The sequence below is a fragment of the Doryrhamphus excisus genome, chromosome 6 (assembly GCF_030265055.1).
Source record: "Doryrhamphus excisus isolate RoL2022-K1 chromosome 6, RoL_Dexc_1.0, whole genome shotgun sequence".
NCBI lineage: Eukaryota > Metazoa > Chordata > Actinopteri > Syngnathiformes > Syngnathidae > Doryrhamphus > Doryrhamphus excisus.
Genome location: NC_080471.1, coordinates 2,284,381 through 2,308,009, shown reverse-complemented (window position 1 = coordinate 2,308,009; position 23,629 = coordinate 2,284,381). Strand labels below are relative to the sequence as shown.

General features: G+C 42.7%; 1 protein-coding gene across 1 annotated transcript; it reads left to right on the top strand.

Moving 5' to 3' along the window:
- The first annotated feature begins 614 nt into the window (after positions 1–614).
- Positions 615–23,628, top strand: LOC131131179 (1-phosphatidylinositol 4,5-bisphosphate phosphodiesterase zeta-1-like). The gene is made up of 13 exons (XM_058075635.1): positions 615–682; positions 763–837; positions 3,562–3,757; positions 4,790–4,991; positions 5,145–5,289; positions 8,791–8,943; positions 9,621–9,809; positions 9,901–10,057; positions 12,783–12,899; positions 16,549–16,721; positions 18,983–19,109; positions 22,997–23,146; positions 23,424–23,628. Exons 3-13 carry the CDS (start codon positions 3,568–3,570, stop codon positions 23,504–23,506), a joined length of 1,686 nt encoding a protein of 561 aa, XP_057931618.1. The 5' UTR covers positions 615–682; positions 763–837; positions 3,562–3,567; the 3' UTR covers positions 23,507–23,628.
- Position 23,629: the final 1 nt, after the last annotated feature.

Here is a 23,629-nt window from a genome sequence, read left to right as displayed (position 1 = left end):
AGGTGACTCGCACCCGGCCCACCGGTCCCCGGGCCCCGACGTCAAGGTGCGATGCACCTATTTTTGAACACCGGGATCCGCTTTTGGCATGCAGTTTGTTGTTTGTTCTTTCTAATATTATCAGATCTTCCAATAATAAAAAAAAAATCTTTTCATGAAAAACCTGCGGGGTCAAATATAAGATATCTAATATATATAATATAATATCTAATTGTACAGTAGTTCTCATCGTTAATAATGAATTCATTGTAGTTTTACAGCATTGTGAGGGTCCAAAAACGGCCCTGGGCCGCACCCTGTCCACTTATCAGACTCACTATTTTTACGTAATTCTCCCCCCCATGAATAATTATATCCAAAGACACCTCAGTTTACATCACATCCATGACTTATTAGAAAAAAAAAAGATCTAAAGATATTCCTTTTAGAAAAAAAAACGAAAGCTGTCTTTCTGCGAGGCACCTAGCGCCCCCCTAAGACCGCAAAGACGCCTTTGACACGATGTCGACAACTTTAAAATGATATCATCCTTAAACTTAAAAGATGATGTCATATAAATGAGATAAATTAGAGCTTGAGCAACGAGGGGGAGCTGACTGGCTTTTTTTTTTTTTGGATCAATAGAAAAGCACACGGATCTGTGCCATAGCATAAAATACGCTTAGCTTGCACGTGGAATGAGGTAAGAAACCAAGTAACCACCCGTGTCACTCGTTCATGCCAATCATGGAGATAAAAACGTTTTTTTCTACCCATTCTTAGTTTTTGCTGCCACTGAAGGAACAAAGATGTCCATAACGTCTGAGCTTGTTCGTTCAAGCCAAGGGACTGCTGCAGGTACGAATCCCATTCGCCATTACTGACACTGCTTAAAAGAAACACGGACAACTGCAGAGTTGGCTATCGTTTACATATCATCACACCGCTACTAAATGGTAGTTATGGTTATGAAGGATACGTTACAGGCGGCCAAGTCAAGAGGCTCGAATAGCAACAGAGGAACCTTGGTTAGCGTCATGAATCCGTTTCAGAAGGTCTCAAACTGAAACCGACATTCTCATGAGAAATGATAAAAATCCAATGAATCCATTCTAAATGTTCAAATTCAAAATGACATTTTTGAATTTGAACGCCTGTTGCCGAGTGGAAGTTTGTGTTCAGAACTCGCATTTATACAACCACCGCAATGAAGTCATAAACGTACGATAAAAACTCATAATATTAGGAGAATAAAGTCCTTTAATTAAGAAAAAAATTGTCACTTTGTGAAGGTGAGAAGGGCTAGCCATGCTAATGTTTGTCCTCAACTGCTCTGCTTTGCTGCCACGTTATAAATAAAAATATAAATATAAATACAAAATATAAATAAAAGCCTGCCTGAAGCAGGAAAAAAGTTTTCTATTTTCCTTCTGACATGAAACATTTTTCTTGTAAATATGGCTTTTTTTTCTAGTAAATTTTTGACTTTTTTTCCACGTAAATGTGCAAGTTTTTTCTCGTAAATTCTTCCAATCCAATCCAATCCACTTTATTTATATAGCACATTTTATAAACAGAGTTTCCAAAGTGCTGCACAGACGAGTAAAAATAAAAAGTAATAATCCAAAACTAAAAGAGCATTTAAGAAATAAAATAATAAAATAGATATTAAAATATTAAAAACAAGAAACAAAGCAATAAAAGTATAAAAAATAGAACCAATTACAATAAAAACAAAGAACTAAAAGAGGACCATACGACTCACTCTGAGTTAAAAGCCAGAGAATAAAAGTGGGTTTTAAGACGAGACTTAAAGCTTTTGATATTGGGGGCCTTTTTTACTTGGGAGGGCAGAGAGTTCCATAGTTTGGGGCCGACCACAGAAAAGGCTCGGTCCCCCCTGGTCTTAAGTCTCGTCTTGGGCACCACAAGTTGGAGCTGGCCCTCGGACCTCAGTCTCGTCTTGAACAACCAATGAAGGGAGGCCAGAATTGGGGTGATGTGCTCCCCCGTTTTGGTTCCTGTTAAAAGCCGTGCCGCTGAGTTCTGGACTAACTGTAAGCGGGAGAGAGACTTTTGGCTAATTCCAGAGTAAAGTGCATTACAGTAGTCCAGACGTGATGAAATAAAAGCGTGCATGACTTGCTTAAACTGTTGCAAAGATAAAAAAGATTTAATTTTAGATAAAAGCCGAAGATGATAAAAACAGGATTTTATAACTGCATTAATTTGTTTGTTGAGTTTAAAATCACCGTCTATTATGACGCCAAGGCTGGTGGCTGAGGGACGAATGTTGTTTTGGAGGGGACCGAAGTCTATAGGGGGGCCTTTATAGTTGAGGAGGATAGCTTCGGTCTTCTCCTCGTTAAGCATTAAAAAGTTGTGAGCCAACCAGGCCTTGACATCCCTTAAACACTCAAGAAGGGGTGTCAGGGGGGCATGATTATTTTTTGCGAGTGGCAAGTACAGCTGGCAGTCGTCCGCATACAAGTGATAGGAGATGCCATGCTTTTTAAGTACTGCGCCAAGTGGGACCAGGTAGAGGGCAAATAAAATGGGCCCAAGAATTGATCCTTGCGGAACTCCACAGTCAAGCGGAGCAGTGGAGGAGTAAGATCCCCCAAGTCCCACGGCAAGGCATCTCCCTGACAGGTACGACCTAAACCACTCAAGAGACACCCACACCCACACAGTTCTCCAGGCGAGATAAAAGAATGGTATGGTCCACTGGTCGAACAGTGCACAATTCTTGACTTTTCTCATAAATTCAAAACTTTTTTCCTCATAAATGTACGCCTTTTCGTCTCCTAAATGAACAGGTGAGAAGGGCTAGCCATGCTAATGTTTGTCCTCAACTGCTCTGCTTTGCTGCCACGTCATCAATAAAAATGTGAGGAAAAAGCAGTAGAAAATGAATGAATGAATAAATAAAAAATATAAATAAAAAATATAAATAAATGCCTGCCTGAAGCAAGAAAAAAGTTTTCTATTTTCCTTCTGACATGAAACATTTTTCTTGTAAATATGACTTTTTTTCCTAGTAAATTTTTGACTTTTTTTACACGTAAATGTGCAAGTTTTTTCTCGTGAATTCTTGACTTTTTCTCATAAATTCAAAACTTTTTTCCTCATAAATGTACGCCTTTTCGTCTCCTAAATTAACAGGTGAGAAGGGCTAGCCATGCTAATGTTTGTCCTCAACTGCTCCGCTTTGCTGCCACGTTATAAATAAAAATGTGAGGAAAAAGCGGTAGAAAATGAATGAATGAATAAATAAAATATATAAATAAAAGCCTGCCTGAAGCAGGAAAAAAGTTTTCTATTTTCCTTCTGACATGGCACATTTTTCTTGTAAATATGGCTAATGCTAATAATATAAAAATAATAATATAAAAAATAATAATTAAAAAAATAATATAATAATAATATAAAAATATATAAAAAACATAAATAAAAATATAAATTTTTATTTATAAAAATATTTAACGAAAATATTTTCGTCTCCTAAATTAACATGTTTTTTTTTTCGTTCCTGAATTTGAGTTGAGATTTGAGTTGACTCGTAAAAATGGTGTTTTGCAGATCACAATGAAGAAAAGCAAGGCCCCGTCCACCAGGAGAGGAGAAATCCAGAACCTCTTTCAAAGTTATGCCTCAGGCCGTCCGGTGCTACCAGCCTGCTCCCTACTCAGGTTCCTCCACAAGGAGCAGTCGGAGGTGACTGCCAACGAGGCCACAGCGGAAAGTTTGATCCGGAGATATGAAATTGAGGAGACAGGTGAGAAAAGAGCACCTGTGGGACATTTTTAGATGTTGTTATTAGTGACGGCCTGGAGAGAGGACTGCTTTTGATGTCCGGCACATCTATTTGCTGTCAACCACAACATGTTCTCATCATAATATCGTAATATGGAACATACATTAGTGTTGGGCCATGCTTCTCATTTTGGTGTGGGTCCGATACCGATTCAATACAGGTCCGTTATATCAGTACGGAAAAGGTTATAAAGCCATTTCTAAAGCTTTGGGACTCCAGCCAACCACAGTGAGAGCCATTATCCACAAATGGTAAAAACATGGAAAAGAGTTTTAACATTCCTAGGACGTCATCCGATGGGTCACAAAAGAAAACATCTTGATGATCCCCTAGACCGGGGGGGGGGGGGGGGGGGCATACTATATATTCTACACGTAACAGTCCACCTGGAATTATTGTATCTGTACTTGTATCTGTACTTGTACCATGGTGTACCAAGGTTGTACCATGATGCCAGGTTGTATGTTAAGTTTCAATGAAATACTTTGGGCCGTATTCAAACACTTGGCGGGCCGCATGTGGCCCCCGGGCCGTAGTTTGCCCACCACTGCCCTAGACCTTCGGAAAAAAATACTCTGTGTTGGACAAAAGTAGGACTTTTTGGATTTTGTGTGTTCCATTAAATCTGGCTTAAAGCTTTGGGACTCCAGCCAACCACAGTGAGAGCCATTGTTGACAAATTACCAAAACTTGGAACAGTGGTGAACCTTTCTAAGATTAGCCAAGCAACCCAAATGACCCCAAGAGCGCAGTGACGACTCATGTGAGAGGTCACAAAAGACCCCACAACAACATCCAAAAGAAGTGCAGGCCTTATTTGCCTGAGTTAAGGTCGATGTTCATGACTCCACTATAAAGACACGGGGCAAAAACGTTCCAAAGACCAAAAAACTTTAAGGCTGGTCTCAGTTACCGTCAATGATGACATAGCCTCCACTGGAGGGAGAGGAACCGGCGAAGAACATCTAATTGTGACCTCGTTCGTACTTTCAGCCGCGGAAAGTCAGTGCATGACGTTTGAAGGCTTCCTCCGCTACATGGAGTCCAAAGACTGCTGTCTGTTCGACCAGGCCCACACATCGGTGTACCAAGACATGGACCGGCCGCTCACCAGTTACTTCATCTCCTCCTCCCACAACACCTACCTGACAGGAGATCAACTCGTCGGCAAAAGCCACCTGGATGCTTACATCGGGTAAAGCTAGTTTTCACTCAGGCCTTCAGATCTACTAGAACTAGAAAGTTTCTCGTGTCTTTCTTGGCTCTTTGTTTATAAAACCATGTTTGGCCTGTGATTGACCGGTGACCTTCATCATCCTTGCTACGCCCCTGCACAATTGTGGTCCAGGGCTCTGAGGAAAGGCTGTCGGTGCCTGGAAATTGACTGCTGGGACGGACCGGGTATGGAGCCTATCGTCTACCATGGTTACACGCTGACCACCAAGATATTCTTCAAGGACGTCATCGCCACCGTGGAGCAGTACGCCTTTGAGGTATCGCACTCAGTAGGGCGCTTGACCGATGTGTCATCTTGACATTGCTTGCCACTCGACTCCTTGAGCGGTACTTTTAGCAGCACACGGGAACGTTCCTGGGATTTTGTTTGAATAGTAAATAGCCGCATTCCGTTCACAAAACTGAACGGGTATTTTAGGGGCGGTGACCTCGTTCATTCCGTTCACAAAACTGAACGGGTATTTTAGGGGCGGTGACCTCGTTCATTCCATTCACAAAACTGAACGGGTATTTTAGGGGCGGTGACCTCGTTCATTCCGTTCACAAAACCGAACGGGTATTTTAAGGGGCGGTGACCTCGTTCATTCCATTTAAAAAACTGAACGGGTATTTTAAGGGCGGTGACCTCGTTCATTCCGTTCACAAAACTGAACGGGTATTTTAGGGGCGGTGACCTCGTTCATTCCGTTCACAAAACTGAACGGGTATTTTAGGGGCGGTGACCTCGTTCATTCCGTTCACAAAACTGAACGGGTATTTTAGGGGCGGTGACCTCGTTCATTCCGTTCACAAAACTGAACGGGTATTTTAGGGGCGGTGACCTCGTTCATTCCGTTCAAAAACTGAACGGGTATTATAGGGGCGGTGACCTAATTCATTCCGTTCACAAAACCGAACGGGTATTTTAGGGGCGGTGACCTCGTTCATTCGGTTCACAAAAATGAACGGGTATTTTAGAGGCGGTGACCTCGTTCATTCCGTTCACAAAACCAACGGGTATTTTAGGGGCGGTGACCTCGTTCATTCGGTTCACAAAAATGAACGGGTATTTTAGAGGCGGTGACCTCGTTCATTCCGTTCACAAAACCGAACGGGTATTTTAGGGGCGGTGACCTCGTTCATTCCATTCAAAAAACTGAATGGGTATTTTAGGGGCGGTGACCTTGTTTTCTGTTCACAAAACTGAACGGGTATTTTAGGGGCGGTGACCTCGTTCATTCCTTTCCCAAAACCGAACGGGTATTTTAGGGGCGGTGACCTCGTTCATTCCGTTCACAAAACTGAACGGGTATTTTAGGGGCGGTGACCTCGTTCATTCCGTTCACAAAACCGAACGGGTATTTTAGGGGCGGTGACCTCGTTCATTCCGTTCACAAAACTGAACGGGTATTTTAAGGGCGGTGACCTCGTTCATTCCGTTAAAAAAACTGAACGGGTATTTTAGGGGCGGTGACCTCGTTCATTCCGTTCACAAAACTGAACGGGTATTTTAGGGGCGGTGACCTCGTTCATTCCGTTCAAAAACTGAACGGGTATTATAGGGGCGGTGACCTAATTCATTCCGTTCACAAAACCGAACGGGTATTTTAGGGGCGGTGACCTCGTTCATTCGGTTCACAAAAATGAACGGGTATTTTAGAGGCGGTGACCTCGTTCATTCCGTTCACAAAACCAACGGGTATTTTAGGGGCGGTGACCTCGTTCATTCGGTTCACAAAAATGAACGGGTATTTTAGAGGCGGTGACCTCGTTCATTCCGTTCACAAAACCGAACGGGTATTTTAGGGGCGGTGACCTCGTTCATTCCATTCACAAAACTGAACGGGTATTTTAGGGGCGGTGACCTCGTTCATTCCGTTCACAAAACTCAACGGGTATTTTAGGGGCGGTGACCTCGTTCATTCCGTTCACAAAACCGAACGGGTATTTTAGGGGCGGTGACCTCGTTCATTCCGTTCACAAAACTGAACGGGTATTTTAGAGGCGGTGACCTCGTTCATTCCGTTCACAAAACCAACGGGTATTTTAGGGGCGGTGACCTCGTTCATTCGGTTCACAAAAATGAACGGGTATTTTAGAGGCGGTGACCTCGTTCATTCCGTTCACAAAACCGAACGGGTATTTTAGGGGCGGTGACCTCGTTCATTCCATTCACAAAACTGAACGGGTATTTTAGGGGCGGTGACCTCGTTCATTCCGTTCACAAAACTCAACGGGTATTTTAGGGGCGGTGACCTCGTTCATTCCGTTCACAAAACCGAACGGGTATTTTAGGGGCGGTGACCTCGTTCATTCCGTTCACAAAACTGAACGGGTATTTTAAGGGCGGTGACCTCGTTCATTCCGTTCACAAAACTGAACGGGTATTTTAGGGGCGGTGACCTCGTTCATTCCGTTCACAAAACTGAACGGGTATTTTAGGGGCGGTGACCTCGTTCATTCCGTTCACAAAACTGAACGGGTATTTTAAGGGCGGTGACCTCGTTCATTCCGTTAAAAAAACTGAACGGGTATTTTAGGGGCGGTGACCTCGTTCATTCCGTTCACAAAACTGAACGGGTATTTTAGGGGCGGTGACCTCGTTCATTCCGTTCACAAAACTGAACGGGTATTTTAGGGGCGGTGACCTCGTTCATTCCGTTCACAAAACCGAACGGGTATTTTAGAGGCGGTGACCTCGTTCATTCCGTTCACAAAACCGAACGGGTATTTTAGGGGCGGTGACCTCGTTCATTCCGTTCAAAAAACTGAACGGGTATTTTAGGGGCGGTGACCTCGTTCATTCTGTTCACAAAACTGAACGGGTATTTTAGGGGCGGTGACCTTGTTTTCTATTCACAAAACTGAACGGGTATTTTAGGGGCGGTGACCTCGTTCATTCCTTTCCCAAAACCGAACGGGTATTTTAGGGGCGGTGACCTCGTTCATTCCGTTCACAAAACTGAACGGGTATTTTAGGGGCGGTGACCTCGTTCATTCCGTTCACAAAACTGAACGGGTATTTTAGGGGCGGTGACCTCGTTCATTCCATTCACAAAACTGAACGGGTATTTTAGGGGCGGTGACCTCGTTCATTCCGTTCACAAAACTGAACGGGTATTAGGGGCGGTGACCTCGTTCATTCCGTTCACAAAACTGAACGGGTATTTTAGGGGCGGTGACCTCGTTCATTCCTTTCCCAAAACCGAACGGGTATTTTAGGGGCGGTGACCTCGTTCATTCCGTTCACAAAACTGAACGGGTATTTTATTTTGAGGGGCGGTGACCTCGTTCATTCCGTTCACAAAACTGAACGGGTATTTTGAGGGGCGGTGACCTCGTTCATTCCGTTCACAAAACCGAACGGGTATTTTAAGGGCGGTGACCTCGTTCATTCCGTTCACAAAACCGAACGGGTATTTTAAGGGCGGTGACCTCGTTCATTCCGTTCACAAAACTGAACGGGTATTTTAGGGGCGGTGACCTCGTTCATTCCATTCACAAAACCGAACGGGTATTTTAGGGGCGCTGACCTCGTTCATTCCGTTCACAAAACTGAACGGGTATTTTAGGGGCGGTGACCTTGTTTTCCGTTCACAAAACCGAACGGGTATTTTAGGGGCGGTGACCTCGTTCATTCCGTTCACAAAACCCAGGACGCCGTTTCCGTCTGGATGAGAAGCTGAAACAGTAAAATACTTTGACCTGAAAACCTTTCGGTGTGGTATTTAGGTTTCGTGCAGCATGACACCGACGGTACTATGATTGATTCCTGGCAGGTGTCCATTTATCCGGTGATCCTGTCACTGGAGAACCATTGTTCTAAGGAGCAGCAGGAGGTCATGGCCCTCTACCTCACCTCCATACTGGGGGACAAGCTACTTAATGTCTCCTTGGATAACCCCACCACTGGAGACCTTCCAAGTCCAAATGTAAGTGCATCTTATGCGAACCAGTCCTGGACCTTCTCGGGCTCGATCCCGCCTTACTGATTGAAGAGTTGAGCAGCTCTCGGCGCTCGACTCGTTGTCCTGTGCAGATCTTAAAGCATCAGGGACTGAGGTTTACACAACGTAGTATCACACGAGCTGACGTCCATTGCATAAGATCTTTGTTCTTCACCTTTCCGAGGCGTTTGGACAGTTCTACCCTTCTGCTTAACTTTCAACTCTTGAACAGTTTTGGGAAGACCCTTTTCACAAATGATGACGCGCTCTCGCCTCCATTTGCTAAGCTGTTTTATGTCAAAACGATTCATGTTCGAGCAATGTTTAATTCCGCTCCAGTTCCAGACTTCCAAGCCACTTGAACTTCCTCCAACTTCTCCCGTGAAAGCAGAATCATCCGATGACTTGAAGTCGCCTGGCGGATGCTTGCAGACCCTCTGTAGTACAAAGCCAAAGAGGAGGATGAAGAACGGATGCTTTTGGTGTTCCTTCATATGGAATTTATGGCAATGAAGCATTTTGAGTGTGGGCTTGACTGGTGATTCTTGAGGAAATGTTTCGGGTCTACAGCAGAAATAAAGCATTTGACCTCCGTGTTCCTATCCTCCTGAACGACATTGTATTTGTTGATGACACAATTTGACACTCTGTGTGTCATACAGGACCTGAAGTATAAGATCCTCATCAAAAACAAAAAGCTAAAGCCTCGTGCCAAGATGGAGGCAGGAACAGAAGGAAACGAGACTGGCGATGAGGTCGAGGAGGATGGCGAAGAAGAGGAGGACGACGACGACGATCAACAAAGCAAAGCAAAGTTCTGGTCTCCCAGAAAGACTGGCTCCAAGAAGAAAGTTAGTCAGTTTTCAGACTTGGTATGATGTCATAATTGTGATGATGTGACGACTGTTGTCTCGTCTCTGTCCTCCTCGACGCCGTGAGCAGAAGAAGAAGGTGGTGGTGGCGGACGCTCTCTCCGACCTTGTCATATACACGGTGTCTGTCAAGTTCATCAGCTTCACTCATTCCAAAGACAGCCAGAAGTCCTGTGAGAACACATCATTGGCCGAGAAAAAGGCCCGGAAGTTGGCCAAAGCGACAGGTACTACAAAGTACACCCTCTGTGGGGGCCGACAGGGGCAAACATGAAGCAGTCTAAATTTTTTTATCATTTCATATTCCTGGTATTCCTCAAAAAACACATTTTTGATATCATGACATTCACATTTTTAACTTACCTTTTATACATTTTAAGAAATTTTTGTTTTTGTGTTACTACCCCAACCTTCCATAAGTGGGTCAAAAATGACCCGGTCAGGTTGTTTTCTTGAAATATCTTTGTAATGAAATTTTTTAGTCATTTCATATTCCAGGTATTCCTCAAAAAACACGTTTTTGATATCATGCCATTCACATTTTTAACTTACCTTTTATACATTTTAAGAATTTTTTGTTTTTGTATCACTAACCCAACCTTCCATAATTGGGCCAAAAATGACCCGGTCAAGTTGTTTTCTTGAAATATACTTGTAATGATTTTTTAAAAATCATCTCATACTCCAGGTATTCCTCAAAAAACAAATTTTTGATATCATGACATTCACATTTTTAACTTACCTTTTATACATTTTAAGAAATTTTAGTTTTTGTGTTACTACCCCAACCTTCCATAAGTGGGTCAAAAATGACCCGGTCAGGTTGTTTTCTTGAAATATCTTCATAATGAAAATTTTTCATCATTTCATATTCCAGGTATTCCTCAAAAAACACATTTTTGATATCATGCCATTCACATTTTTAACTTACCTTTTATACATTTTAAGAATTTTTTGTTTTTGTGTTACTACCCCAACCTTCCATAAGTGGGTCAAAAATGACCCGGTCAGGTTGTTTTCTTGATATATCTTCGTAATGAAAATTTTTTATCATTTAATATTCCAGGTATTCCTCAAAAACACATTCTTGATATCATGCCATTCACATTTTTAACTTACCTTTTATACATTTTAAGATGTTTTTGTTTTTGTGTTACTACCCCAACCTTCCATAAGTGGGTCAAAAATGACCCGGTCAGGTTGTTTTCTTGATATATCTTCGTAATGAAAATTTTTTATCATTTCATATTCCAGGTATTCCTCAAAAACACATTTTTGATATCATGCCATTCACATTTTTAACTTACCTTTTATACATTTTAAGATTTTTTTGTTTTTGTGTTACTACCCCAACCTTCCATAAGTGGGTCAAAAATGACCCGGTCAGGTTGTTTTCTTGAAATATCCTCATAATGAAAATTTTTTATAATTTCATATTCCAGGTATTCCTCAAAAACACATTTTTGATATCATGCCATTCACATTTTTAACTTACCTTTTATACATTTTAAGAATTTTTTGTTTTTGTGTTACTACCCCAACCTTCCATAAGTGGGTCAAAAATGACCCGGTCAGGTTGTTTTCTTGAAATATCTTTGTAATGAAAATTTTTTATCATTTCATATTCCAGGTATTCCTCAAAAAACACATTTTTGATATCATGACATTCACATTTTTAACTTACCTTTTATACATTTTAAGAAATTTTAGTTTTTGTGTTACTACCCCAACCTTCCATAAGTGGGTCAAAAATGACCCGGTCAGGTTGTTTTCTTGAAATATCTTTGTAATGAAAATTTTTTATCATTTCATATTCCAGGTATTCCTCAAAAAACACATTTTTGATATCATGCCATTCACATTTTTAACTTACCTTTTATACATTTTAAGAATTTTTTGTTTTGTGTTACTACCCCAACCTTCCATAAGTGGGTCAAAAATGACCCGGTCAGGTTGTTTTCTTGATATATCTTCGTAATGAAATTTTTTTATCATTTCATATTCCAGGTATTCCTCAAAAACACATTTTTGATATCATGACATTCACATTTTTAACTTACCTTTTATACATTTTAAGAAATTTTAGTTTTTGTGTTACTACCCCAACCTTCCATAAGTGGGTCAAAAATGACCCGGTCAGGTTGTTTTCTTGAAATATCTTTGTAATGAAAATTTTTTATCATTTCATATTCCATGTATTCCTCAAAAAACACATTTTTGATATCATGCCATTCACATTTTTAACTTACCTTTTATACATTTTAAGAATTTTTTGTTTTGTGTTACTACCCCAACCTTCCATAAGTGGGTCAAAAATGACCCGGTCAGGTTGTTTTCTTGATATATCTTCGTAATGAAATTTTTTTATCATTTCATATTCCAGGTATTCCTCAAAAACACATTTTTGATATTATGACATTCACATTTTTAACTTACTTTTTATACATTTTTGTTTTAGTCTTACTACCCCAACCTTCCATAAGTGGGTCAAAAATGACCCGGTCAGGTTGTTTTCTTGAAATATCTTTGTAATGAAAATTTTTTATCATTTCATATTCCAGGTATTCCTCAAAAAACACATTTTTGATATCATGACATTCACATTTTTAACTTACCTGTTATACATTTTAAGATTTTTTTGTTTTTGTGTTACTACCCCAACCTTCTATAAGTGGGTTAAAAATGACCTGTATGCATTTTCTGAATATAATACCAAATATCATACAAGTGATTATTCCTAACCAAAATGGCAAAATTGGCATAGAAACGCATTGATTCTAGTATGGGTGATTTTTGCCCCACTTATGGAAGGGTCCAGTCACTCGTGCATCTAAGGGTTAAAAGCTGCTAAATAGATGATGAGCACAAGTGTGAATGTTTGTCTCAGCATTGCATTTGTGCACACTGACTATTCACATAGTGAGTACATGTGGATTTTCACCTTTTCTGTAGGCAAGGATTTTGTTCAACACAATCAGAAGTTCCTCAGCAGGATTTATCCAGCAGGCTCCAGGACGTCGTCCTCTAACTATAACCCTCAGGAGTTTTGGAACGTCGGCTCCCAGCTCGGTGGGTCCAAGGGACTGACTGTAAGCACAACATGGACAGGAAAATGACATTCACATCCATCAGGTGTACATCTCACGGAAATTATGTACAGTACTCCCTCCTTGGTCATAGTTTAATTTACACCAAGCATGTTTACAACCGTCTGAATACAGATTTTAACATTAGAACTCTCTAGTCATGAGTGCGATGTTATATATTCCATATTCATGGACGTTACGTACCGTGACTGTCTGCAAACTCGAGTAACGTATCAATAGTTACTTTTGGCAGATCCCAAACCCTCTAGCATGATTGACATTCTCCAATTTCAGATCAACATTTGCAATAAAAGTAGTTAAAGGAGTAGCTAAAGCTCCAGAATTTAAATGATGAAATCTATAGATTCTCATGATATGATTATAGAACAGGGGTCGGCAACCTTTACTATCAAAAGAGCCATTTTACTCCCTCGCTCACTGAAGAAAAATAGAATGGAGCCTCGAAACAGAATTTAACAGCAGAATATAGGGGCTGCATAGCGGTCGAGTGGGTAGCACGCAGACCTCACAGTGAGGAGACCCGAGTTCAATCCCACCCTCGGCCATCTCTGTGTGGAGTTTGCATGTTCTCCACGTGCAAGAAATGTGTAGCAACATGCTCACATCCAGAGCAAATTGCGAGTCTCCCAAGATTTTGATTGACTGCCAGATTTGGAGGGAATTTTGGGGTATCAAAGTAGTTCAGAGTTGATCAAGTACTCTTGCTAGTATATGGCCTCACAGAAAGTCAGATTTATTTCAAAAGTCATTACAAAGATGCATATTTTCCTCATTCAGGTGTTAAAACAAATATTTGAGCATTGCAAAGGGAGCCACAACAAAGAGGCTGAAGAGCCACATGCGGCTCTGGAGCCGTAGGTTGCTGACCCCTGTTATAGAAGCATAAACATGTAAAACTTGTGGGCTCTTTTCTTTTATGGTGGTGTGGAAATGTGTTTGCCACCTTCCTGAGTTAGTTTTTTTGCATGTTTATACTACTGTATATTACAGTCAATGACAACAATTGAACATGCAGTTTTTAAATGCAGAATACAGTTTTTCATTTTTTTTTTAAATAAGGGAGGAAAAAAAACTTGCATGGCCCCGTATGAAAAAGTGAAAGTACAACTGAACATAACTTAAAACATAACTGAGATTAATTGACATCGACCGGATCGGCTTTGGGACTCCAGCCAACCACAGTGAGAGCCATCATCCACAAATGGTGCAAACAGAGCGCAGTGGTGAACCTTCCCAGCACTGGCTGGCCAACCAAAATGACCCCAAAAAAAGCACAGCGACGACTCATCCAAGAAGTCACAAAAGACCCCACAACAACAGACAAAAAAGTTCACGACTCCATAGGAAAGACACTGGGCAAACCAACTGGTCTGACCAAACAAACGTTGTGGACTTTTTGTAAAGTGAATGTCCCATTACATCTGGCATTTCTGAAAAAACATAACAGTAAAATATGGTGGTGGTAGTGTGATGGTCTGCGGCTGTTTTGCTGCTTCAGGACCTGGAAGAATGGAAGTATGAATTCCGCTGAAGGAGAATATCCGACCATCTATTGATGACCTCAAGCTAAGCCCAACAATGATCCAAAACACACCAGCAAGTCCACCTCTAAATGGCAGAAGAAAAACCAAATAAAGACTTTGTAGCGGCCTAGTCCAAGTCCTGAGCTGAATCCTATTGAGATGCTGCGGCATGACCTTAAAAAAAGCTTCATGCTGAAAAAGCCTCCAATGTGGCTGAATGACAACAATTCCTCCACAGGAAGCTGGAAGAGACTCATTGCAAGATATCACAAACGCTTGATTGCAGTTGTTGAACTTGGTAGCTTTGGATATTTTTCTCCTTTACTAAAATTGTGTTCAATTGTGTTGTCATTGACTGATACAGTAAACCTCGGATATATCGGACTCGGATATATCGGAAATTCGCTCACAACGGACAGATAAAAAAGAACCGATTTTTCTGTAATGCATTCATTCATTCATTTTCTACCGCTTTTCCTCACGAGGGTCGCGGGGGTGCTGGAGCCTATCCCAGCTGTCTTCGGGCGTAAGGCGGGGTACACCCTGGACTGGTCGCCAGCCAATCACAGGGCACATATGGACAAACAACCATTCACACTCACATTCATACCTATGGACAATTTGGAGTCGCCAATTAACCTAGCATGTTTTTGGAATGTGAGAGGAAACCGGAGTACCCGGAGAAAACCCACGCATGCACGGGGAGAACATGCAAACTCCACACAGAGATGCCCGAGGGCGGGACCGAACCCTGGTCTCCTAGCTGTGAGGTCTGCGCTAACCCCTAGACCACCGTGCCGCCCCTTCTGTAATGCATTTCCAATAAAAATTCATTGCATATATCAGATTTTTTAATAACGGATTTCGCCTATTTCGGACAAAATCTCCAGTCCCGTTCCAATGCATTTCCATGAAATTTCCCTGGCATATATCGGATGGCCGCATCGTGGCGCTCCGATTCGCCGAATCGTGACAGGCCGCTATACGACGTCATTTGCAGCGTTTGCAGCGTTGCCTGCGCGTCCAGGTACATTGGAAACATAGTCAAGGAAGTGCCTTTTTATAACGGATAAAATCCGATTTACACATATACCGGATATAAATCCGATATATGCGTAAAACGGACATTTTCCAGTATACGCATATAACGGATTTCGCTTATATCGGACAAAACCAGTGGGAACAATTGAATCCGATATATCCGAGGTTTACTGTATTTGCATTTGTTTGGTGGTCTGAAACATTTAAGTGTGACAAAAATAAGAAATCAGGAAGATGGCATCACCGTGTGCTGGGATCACATTTTAGGAATGATGCGAGGATCCCTTGTCCGTGTTTACTTCCCAGCAAGTATGCACTTCTGAACCTGAAGCAATGAACTCGTCAACTCTTTCAAAAAAGTTCCATATGAAATGCTTGTTAATAAAGTTAAATTTCAAGTGTTCTGATTCGAAGCCTGAAGACAGACAGACTCTTATGTCATGTGAAAAAAGATGGCTTGGGAACATCAAAAGGGAATATCGTAAATTGGCGGTGAAAAGAACATTTCCTTGCACTCCGCAGCCTGACTACCTAATCTGTGTTTTACCTGGAGACTAACTAAAAATGGTTTCAAAAATTGATTTCAGCCGTCCTGGAATGCCTTTCTGTTCTTTTCGCTGTACTTCAGCCGGGTCGGATTCAAACTTCTGCTCTTTGTTCCGAAGCAGCCATCATTTCTTTGAGTAAACTTTGCACCGTTATGTGGATGTGCACGATACGACACAGCGGCAAGCGGGCTGCTTGATCAATGCCGCTGAAATCAGCAGAACATCTTCTGCATCAGCGAGTCCTTATGATGACGTGATTGAAAGTTGGCAATACGATAACATCTGTCGTGTTCTCGTTGCCATCCGCAATGTGTGTTCACCACACACACACACACGTTTGAAGAACGTTTGAATGCCTCCCTGATGCAACACACACCAGTGTTGCAGATGCATTACAAGACATTGTGTCATGTAGTTTCCCTGCTGAACAACAAACCACAGAATTCCAAAACTCAAGACAGTCCTATTTTTTAATTGTTTTCATTCTTCTATTTTGCAGTGGCACTGAATTTCCAGTCCCCGGGATTACCGATGGACCTTAATGATGGCCGTTTCCAAGACAACGGGGGCTGTGGTTATGTCCTAAAGCCTGCGGTTCTCATGTCCAGTGAGAAGAGCTTTGATCCGGGCGGGAGCCAACGCGGTGTGCAACCAACACACCTGCTGCTCAAGGTACAAGCGGACGCACCGACGGGATGAGGGAATTGGATCAGTCCAAAGCAGGGGTGTCCAAGCTTTTTCCACTGATGGGAGAAACTTGATACATTTTCTGCCATTAAAATGCTATAACCAATTCAATATTAACATTTATTTAAAATGAATTAAAAATTGGCTGCACGGTGGTCGAGTGGTTAGCACGGAGGCCTCACAGCTAGGAGACCCGAGTTCAATTCCACCCTCGGCCATCTCTGTGTTTGCATGTTCTCCCCGTGCATGCGTGGGTTTTCTCCGGGTACTCCGGTTTCCTCCCACATTCCAAAAACATGCTAGGTTAATTAGCCACTCCAAATTGTCCATAGGTATGAATGTGAGTGTGAATGGTTGTTTGTCTATATGTGCCCTGTGATTGGCTGGCCACCAGTCCAGGGTGTACCCCGCCTCTTCCCCCAAGTCAACTGGGATAGGCTCCAGCACCCATCGCAATGTATAGAAAATGTATGAATGAATGATATATATGTAATATAGGTGTGTCCAAAGTGCGGCCCGTGGCGGTTTACTGGCACATGGCACCATCGAAAAATACAATAAAGTAATTTTACAAGAATAAAGTCAAAGATTAATTTTTTTTAAAAAAAGTGAATCTGTTCCGGTGGCGCAGACAGGAAGTGACGTCTGGTGCTTGTGTGTCTCACCAAACATTACTGACACCTAGTGACCAGTGTAGAACACTACGTATCATCCCTATGTATGCGTCTTTGGAATGCTTTATATTTGTAGTACCTCATTTAGTTATTTTTATGTATGTGTATTCTGTACACGTACAAATGGTACGTATCAACTGTAGTGGAAAAAAAAAAAAAAAACAGCTTAAGCGATCCTTTCAGTGTGGACAAAAGCACACCAGAGATCATCAAAGAGTAAATCTCCTTGGCTGCGTGTATGAAATATAAATGTGATGTCTTCTGTGTTGGGGGGGGGGGGGGGTTGCATCACCTTTATTCACATTGTCAGCGTTGGTGATTTGATCATTTCAAGGAGAAAGCTTGCAGTCTGGACTCAACGCTGCGGGAATCCTGAACAGCATTCAGTGATGCAATTATTGAAGTCAATTATTCATCTGATCAGGAAAACAATACTAAACCCCCCCCCCCAACCCCACCTCACCCGACCGCGTGCGCTCTACAAGCTTCCTCGCTTATCTTTAGGATAATACTGTCAACTTAAAGTCTGTTTTTGGTAACCATTGACAATAACGTACACAAAATGACAGCAGTTCTTGAGGGATGAACCTCCCTAACCTTCCTAGCAACTACTCCAGGGGTGCTCATTAAGTCGATCGCGGAGGTGGTACTGGTCGATCGCTGGTCGATCGCTGGTCGATCGCGGCGTGACATTAAAAAAATATCATCCCAGCATCAATGCCGTCACTTGATTGATATACAGGGCAGCCATTCAGATGACAACTGAATGTTGCCCTTCGGGCGACCAATCAAATCAAACAACGTCTCTAAGTGCAGCAGAACTTACGATGTCAGCCTATCATCCATCCCCGTTACTTGATTGACATACAGGACAACCAATCAGATGACAACTGAATTTTGACCTTTAGGTCACCACTCATGCGTAAACAACGATGCAAAGTGCTAAGCTAGTCGGCGAATTGCGAGATTTTAAAGCCCTCGCTAAAGTTTATGGTCACTAAAATGAGTGAAGGAGCTGGACCAAGTAAAAAGGCAAAAACTGGACCAAGTAAAAAGGCAAAAAACATATCACTTCCATACGGATATGGAATATTATACGGATATTATGATACGGATATTATCCATGACTGATAAACATTTGGAAGTGTGCTTGAGGCTGGCTATCAGCAGCTACTGTCCGGACTATGCATCCCTGGCTGGTTCAATTCAGTGCAAGTCATCAAAGTAAACTCAGGTAATTACAAAAAATGTTAATAGTTAATTATGTGTGTTTTGCAATATTGGCTCATTTGGTTATGTAAGGTACATCAACATACATTGTACGTACAAATAATCCTCAATACATTTGAAAATAAATAGATGTTTTGCATTTTTGTAGTGGGTAGATCATTTTGACTCGGTCATTTTAAAAGTAGCTCGCATGCTGAAAAAGTGTGAGCACCCCTGAACTACTCATTAGTTCCTCAAAAAATAATGCAATTTTCAAATCTAAAAAAAAAAGTTTTTGGGACTGAAATCTGCAGATTTGTGTCCCACACGCCACAATATCATATCTCGTTTGCCAATACGCAGGTGATCAGTGGTTCCAACCTACCGGTTCCCAGGAGTGGCAAGGCTCTGGACCCTTTCGTCAGGGTGGAGATCTGCGGGATTGCGTCGGACTGCAACAGTAAAACCACACACACGGTCAGAAACAACTGTGAGTACTTCACACACGTTTAGGACTCATCATTTTAGAAGTCTAGACCAAAAAGTCATAAAGTCTAAACAAAACAATTTAACAAGAATGAACTCACAAGGGGACCTATTATGCTTTTTCCATTTTTCTGACATATAAATGTAATTAAAATGTTGTATTCTCATGTCAAAGTTTCAGATAATGAGGTTCGCGTATTCGGAAGTGAGCCCTAAAAGAAGTTTGGTATGGTTCAAAACGCTTGGTTTCAAAAGGCGTGGTAAAACTGTTCCTTTGTGATGTCACACAGGGGCGGACTTTTATATGTAAACTCGCTGCCCTCTTCCAAGCTCTGCTCCGCTGTTTACTTGATGGCAACGCCCCGAAATGCCACATTTATTTACAATTCCTGAAGAGGCAAACATCAGGAACAAGTGGTTGGAGTTTGTGACTCGCTACCAGAAAAAGAAATGCATTTTTATCTGTCAACGGAATTTCACGCTGGACTGTTTTGCGAACATGAGCCACTATGCAGCTGGACTAGCCCACAAACTTGCTGAAGCCCGAGCCTTTCCAACGTTACTTGGTCGTGTGGAAGAGTCAGAGGGGCAAGCAGTGTTTATTGTGCAGTGTTTATTTAGTGTAAGTCATGGAGCAAAAGCGCTTGTCTGTGTAGCATTATAGCATAGAGCAGGGGTGCTCACACTTTTTCAGCATGCGAGCTACTTTTAAAATGACCGAGTCAAAATGATCTACCCACTACAAAAATGCAAAACATCTATTTATTTTCAAATGTATTGAGGATTATTTGTACGTACAATGTATGTTGATGTACCTTACATAACCAAATGAGCCAATATTGCAAAACACACATAATTAACTATTAACATTTTTTGTAATTACCTGAGTTTACTTTGATGACTTGCACTGAATTGAACCAGCCAGGGATGCATAGTCCGGACAGTAGCTGCTGATAGCCAGCCTCAAGCACACTTCCAAATGTTTATCAGTCATGGATAATATCCGTATCATAATATCCGTATAATATTCCATATCCGTATGGAAGTGATATGTTTTTTGCCTTTTTACTTGGTCCAGTTTTTGCCTTTTTACTTGGTCCAGCTCCTTCACTCATTTTAGTGACCATAAACTTTAGCGAGGGCTTTAAAATCTCGCAATTCGCCGACTAGCTTAGCACTTTGCATCGTTGTTTACGCATGAGCGGTGACCTAAAGGTCAAAATTCAGTTGTCATCTGATTGGTTGTCCTGTATGTCAATCAAGTAACGGGGATGGATGATAGGCTGACATCGTAAGTTCTGCTGCACTTAGAGACGTTGTTTGATTTGATTGGTCGCCCGAAGGGCAACATTCAGTTGTCATCTGAATGGCTGCCCTGTATGTCAATCAAGTGACGGCATTGATGCTGGGATGATATTTTTTTAATGTCACGCCGCGATCGACCAGCGATCGACCAGTACCACCTCCGCGATCGAGCGGTAGCTCGCGATCGACTTAATGAGCACCCCTGGCATAGAGGAAGCAGAATTGCTAATAGCCTTTTCCCTGGTTTTTAACTCACTGGTAGTCCCGCAAAACACATTACATGTTACCAATGCTGTACAAAACTTAATGCTAAAATGCTACAGCTACTTACCATTGAGAGACGTCTTGAAGTAACCTCTTCTCTTGAGAATCTTCGGACTGTACAGTGTCCACTTCCGGATCGGATTCGGGATCCAACTCATATGCCTGTTGGTTAAAAGCGGACATGTTAAAAAAAATAAATCGCAGTTTATTTAAACTCAACTCCTACAAAGTTGGCGGCACAAACAGGAAGTCTTTACTGTGTATGCACTCGGCAGTGTGACCAACCACAGCAGAGTGGGCGTGCCTGGAGGCGGGCTGTGAGTGGAATACATTAAAAGACTGTTTTTGCGGGAACCACAAAATCCAAAAGGAATACAGCTGAATAGGTGCTGATTCTGGAAGAACTAGAAAGAGAATAAGCAAAATAGGTCCCCTTTAAGAAATGTAATGTCATTTTATTAGCATAAAGTTTAAATATTTAAGAAAAATATGTTTTAAAATCGGCTGGCGACCAATCCAGGGCGTACCCCGCCTCTCGCCTGAAGACAGCTGGGATAGGCTCCAGCACCCCCGCGACCCTCGTGAGGAAAAATCGGTAGAAAATGAATGAATGAATGAATGAACGAATGTTTTAAAATCGGCTGGCGACCAGTCCAGGGTGTACCCCGCCTCTCGCCTGAAGACAGCTGGGATAGGCTCCAGCACCCCCGCGACCCTCGTGAGGAAAAATCGGTAAAAAATGAATGAATGAATGAATGAACAAATGTTTTAAAATCGGCTGGCGACCAGTCCAGGGTGTACCCTGCCTCTCGCTCGAAGACAGCTGGGATAGGCTCCAGCACCCCCCACGACCCTCGTGAGGAAAAAGCGGTAGAAAATGAATGAATGAATGAACGAATGTTTTAAAATCGGCTGGCCACCAGTCCAGGGTGTACCCCACCTCTCGCCCGAAGACAGCTGGGATAGGCTCCAGCACCCCCCACGACCCTCGTGAGGAAAAAGCGGTAGAAAATGAATGAATGAATGAATGAATGAATGAATGAATGAATGAACGAATGTTTTAAAATCGGCTGGTGACCAGTCCAGGGTGTACCCCGCCTCTCGCCCGAAGACAGCTGGGATAGGCTCCAGCCCTCCCCGCGACCCTTGTGAGGGAAAAGCGGTAGAAAATTAATGAATGAATGAACGAATGTTTTAAAATCGGCTGGCGACCAGTCCAGGGTGTACCCCGCCTCTCGCCTGAAGACAGCTGGGATAGGCTCCAGCACCCCCACGACCCTTGTGAGGAAAAAGCGGTAGAAAATGAATGAATGAATGAATGAACGAATGTTTTAAAATCGGCTGGCGAACAGTCCAGGTTGTACCCCGCCTCTCGCCTGAAGACAGCTGGGATAGGCTCCAGCACCCCCCACGACCCTCGTGAGGAAAAAGCGGTAGAAAATGAATGAATGAATGAATGAATGAACGAATGTTTTAAAATCGGCTGGCGAACAGTTCAGGTTGTACCCCGCCTCTCGCCTGAAGACAGCTGGGATAGGCTCCAGCACCCCCCACGACCCTCATGAGGAAAAAGCGGTAGAAAATGAATGAATGAACGAATGTTTTAAAATCGGCTGGCGAACAGTCCAGGGTGTACCCCGCCTCTCGCCCGAAGACAGCTGGGATAGGCTCCAGCACCCCCACGACCCTTGTGAGGAAAAAGCGGTAGAAAATGAATGAATGAATGAATGAATGAACGAATGTTTTAAAATCGGCTGGTGACCAGTCCAGGGTGTACCCCGCCTCTCGCCCGAAGACAGCTGGGATAGGCTCCAGCACTCCCCACGACCCTTGTGAGGAAAAAGCGGCAGAAAATGAATGAATGAATGAATGAATGAACAAATGTTTTAAAATTGGCTGGCGACTAGTCCAGGGCGTACCCCGCCTCTTGCTTGAAGACAGCTGGGATAGGCTCCAGCACCCCCCACGACCCTCGTGAGGAAAAATCGGTAGAAAATGAATGAATGAATGAATGAACGAATGTTTTAAAATCGGCTGGCGACCAGTGCAGGGTGTACCCCGCCTCTCGCCCGAAGACAGCTGGGATAGGCTCCAGCACCCCCACAACCCCCGTGAGGAAAAATCGGTAGAAAATGAATGAATGAATGTTTTAAAATCGGCTGGCCACCAGTCCAGGGTGTACCCCGCCTCTCGCCCGAAGACAGCTGGGATAGGCTCCAGCACCCCGTGAGGATGTTGAAATTAAAAGATGCATACATCATTTGTGATGGAATCCCACTGACTAGTTCATAAAGTCATTAAAGACGCCGATGACCATTCCAGCTCTGAGTCCTTACTGGGACGCCGACATGAACTTCCGCATCAGCATTCCCGACCTGTGCCTGATCCGCTTCTGTGTCCGCGACCAGACCGGTTTTCTGTCCAGTGTCTTCGTCGGCCAGTACACGCTGCCCTTCCACAGCCTCAAGAAAGGTGAGCCTCAGACGCCAGCGTTGGGGAAGCCTGGAACACGTAAATAAGCGTGACAGATACGCATTCCCAACATCTACTTTATACAATGAATGTGAAGCTCAATCCCAATCCAGGCATTGGGAAGTCTCAGAGGTACTTTATATGTACCCTTGGTATCAATACAATGGGTATTTGGATCAATCCTCCCACCCCGCGGATTAGTTTTAGTAGTTTGATGGGTAAATAGTCCTCTTTATACAATGTTGATTTTTCACACATCCATTTTTTTTACCTCCAGGCTATCGGTGGGTACCTCTCCGGTCCCGAGACGGATGCAGCATGGATCCAGCCTCTCTTTTTGTTTTTGTGTGGTATTCCTAAAAACAGCTCCATAGGGCACACAATACACAAACAATACACAAACACAATAACACACACATTTTGCCAACAGAGCCGCAGCACAACAACAAAAAGATGCAAATAAATCAAAGCAATTGCATTTGC

Bases quoted from the DNA above. Each gene is read 5' to 3' on its own strand.
- LOC131131179 (XM_058075635.1), top strand. From the start codon at position 3,568: ATGAAGAAAAGCAAGGCCCCGTCCACCAGGAGAGGAGAAATCCAGAAC. The intron at 9,810-9,900 runs GTTAGTCAGTTT...CGCCGTGAGCAG, and splicing joins AGACTGGCTCCAAGAAGAAA to AAGAAGAAGGTGGTGGTGGC. The intron at 12,900-16,548 runs GTGGGTCCAAGG...TCTATTTTGCAG, and splicing joins GAACGTCGGCTCCCAGCTCG to TGGCACTGAATTTCCAGTCC.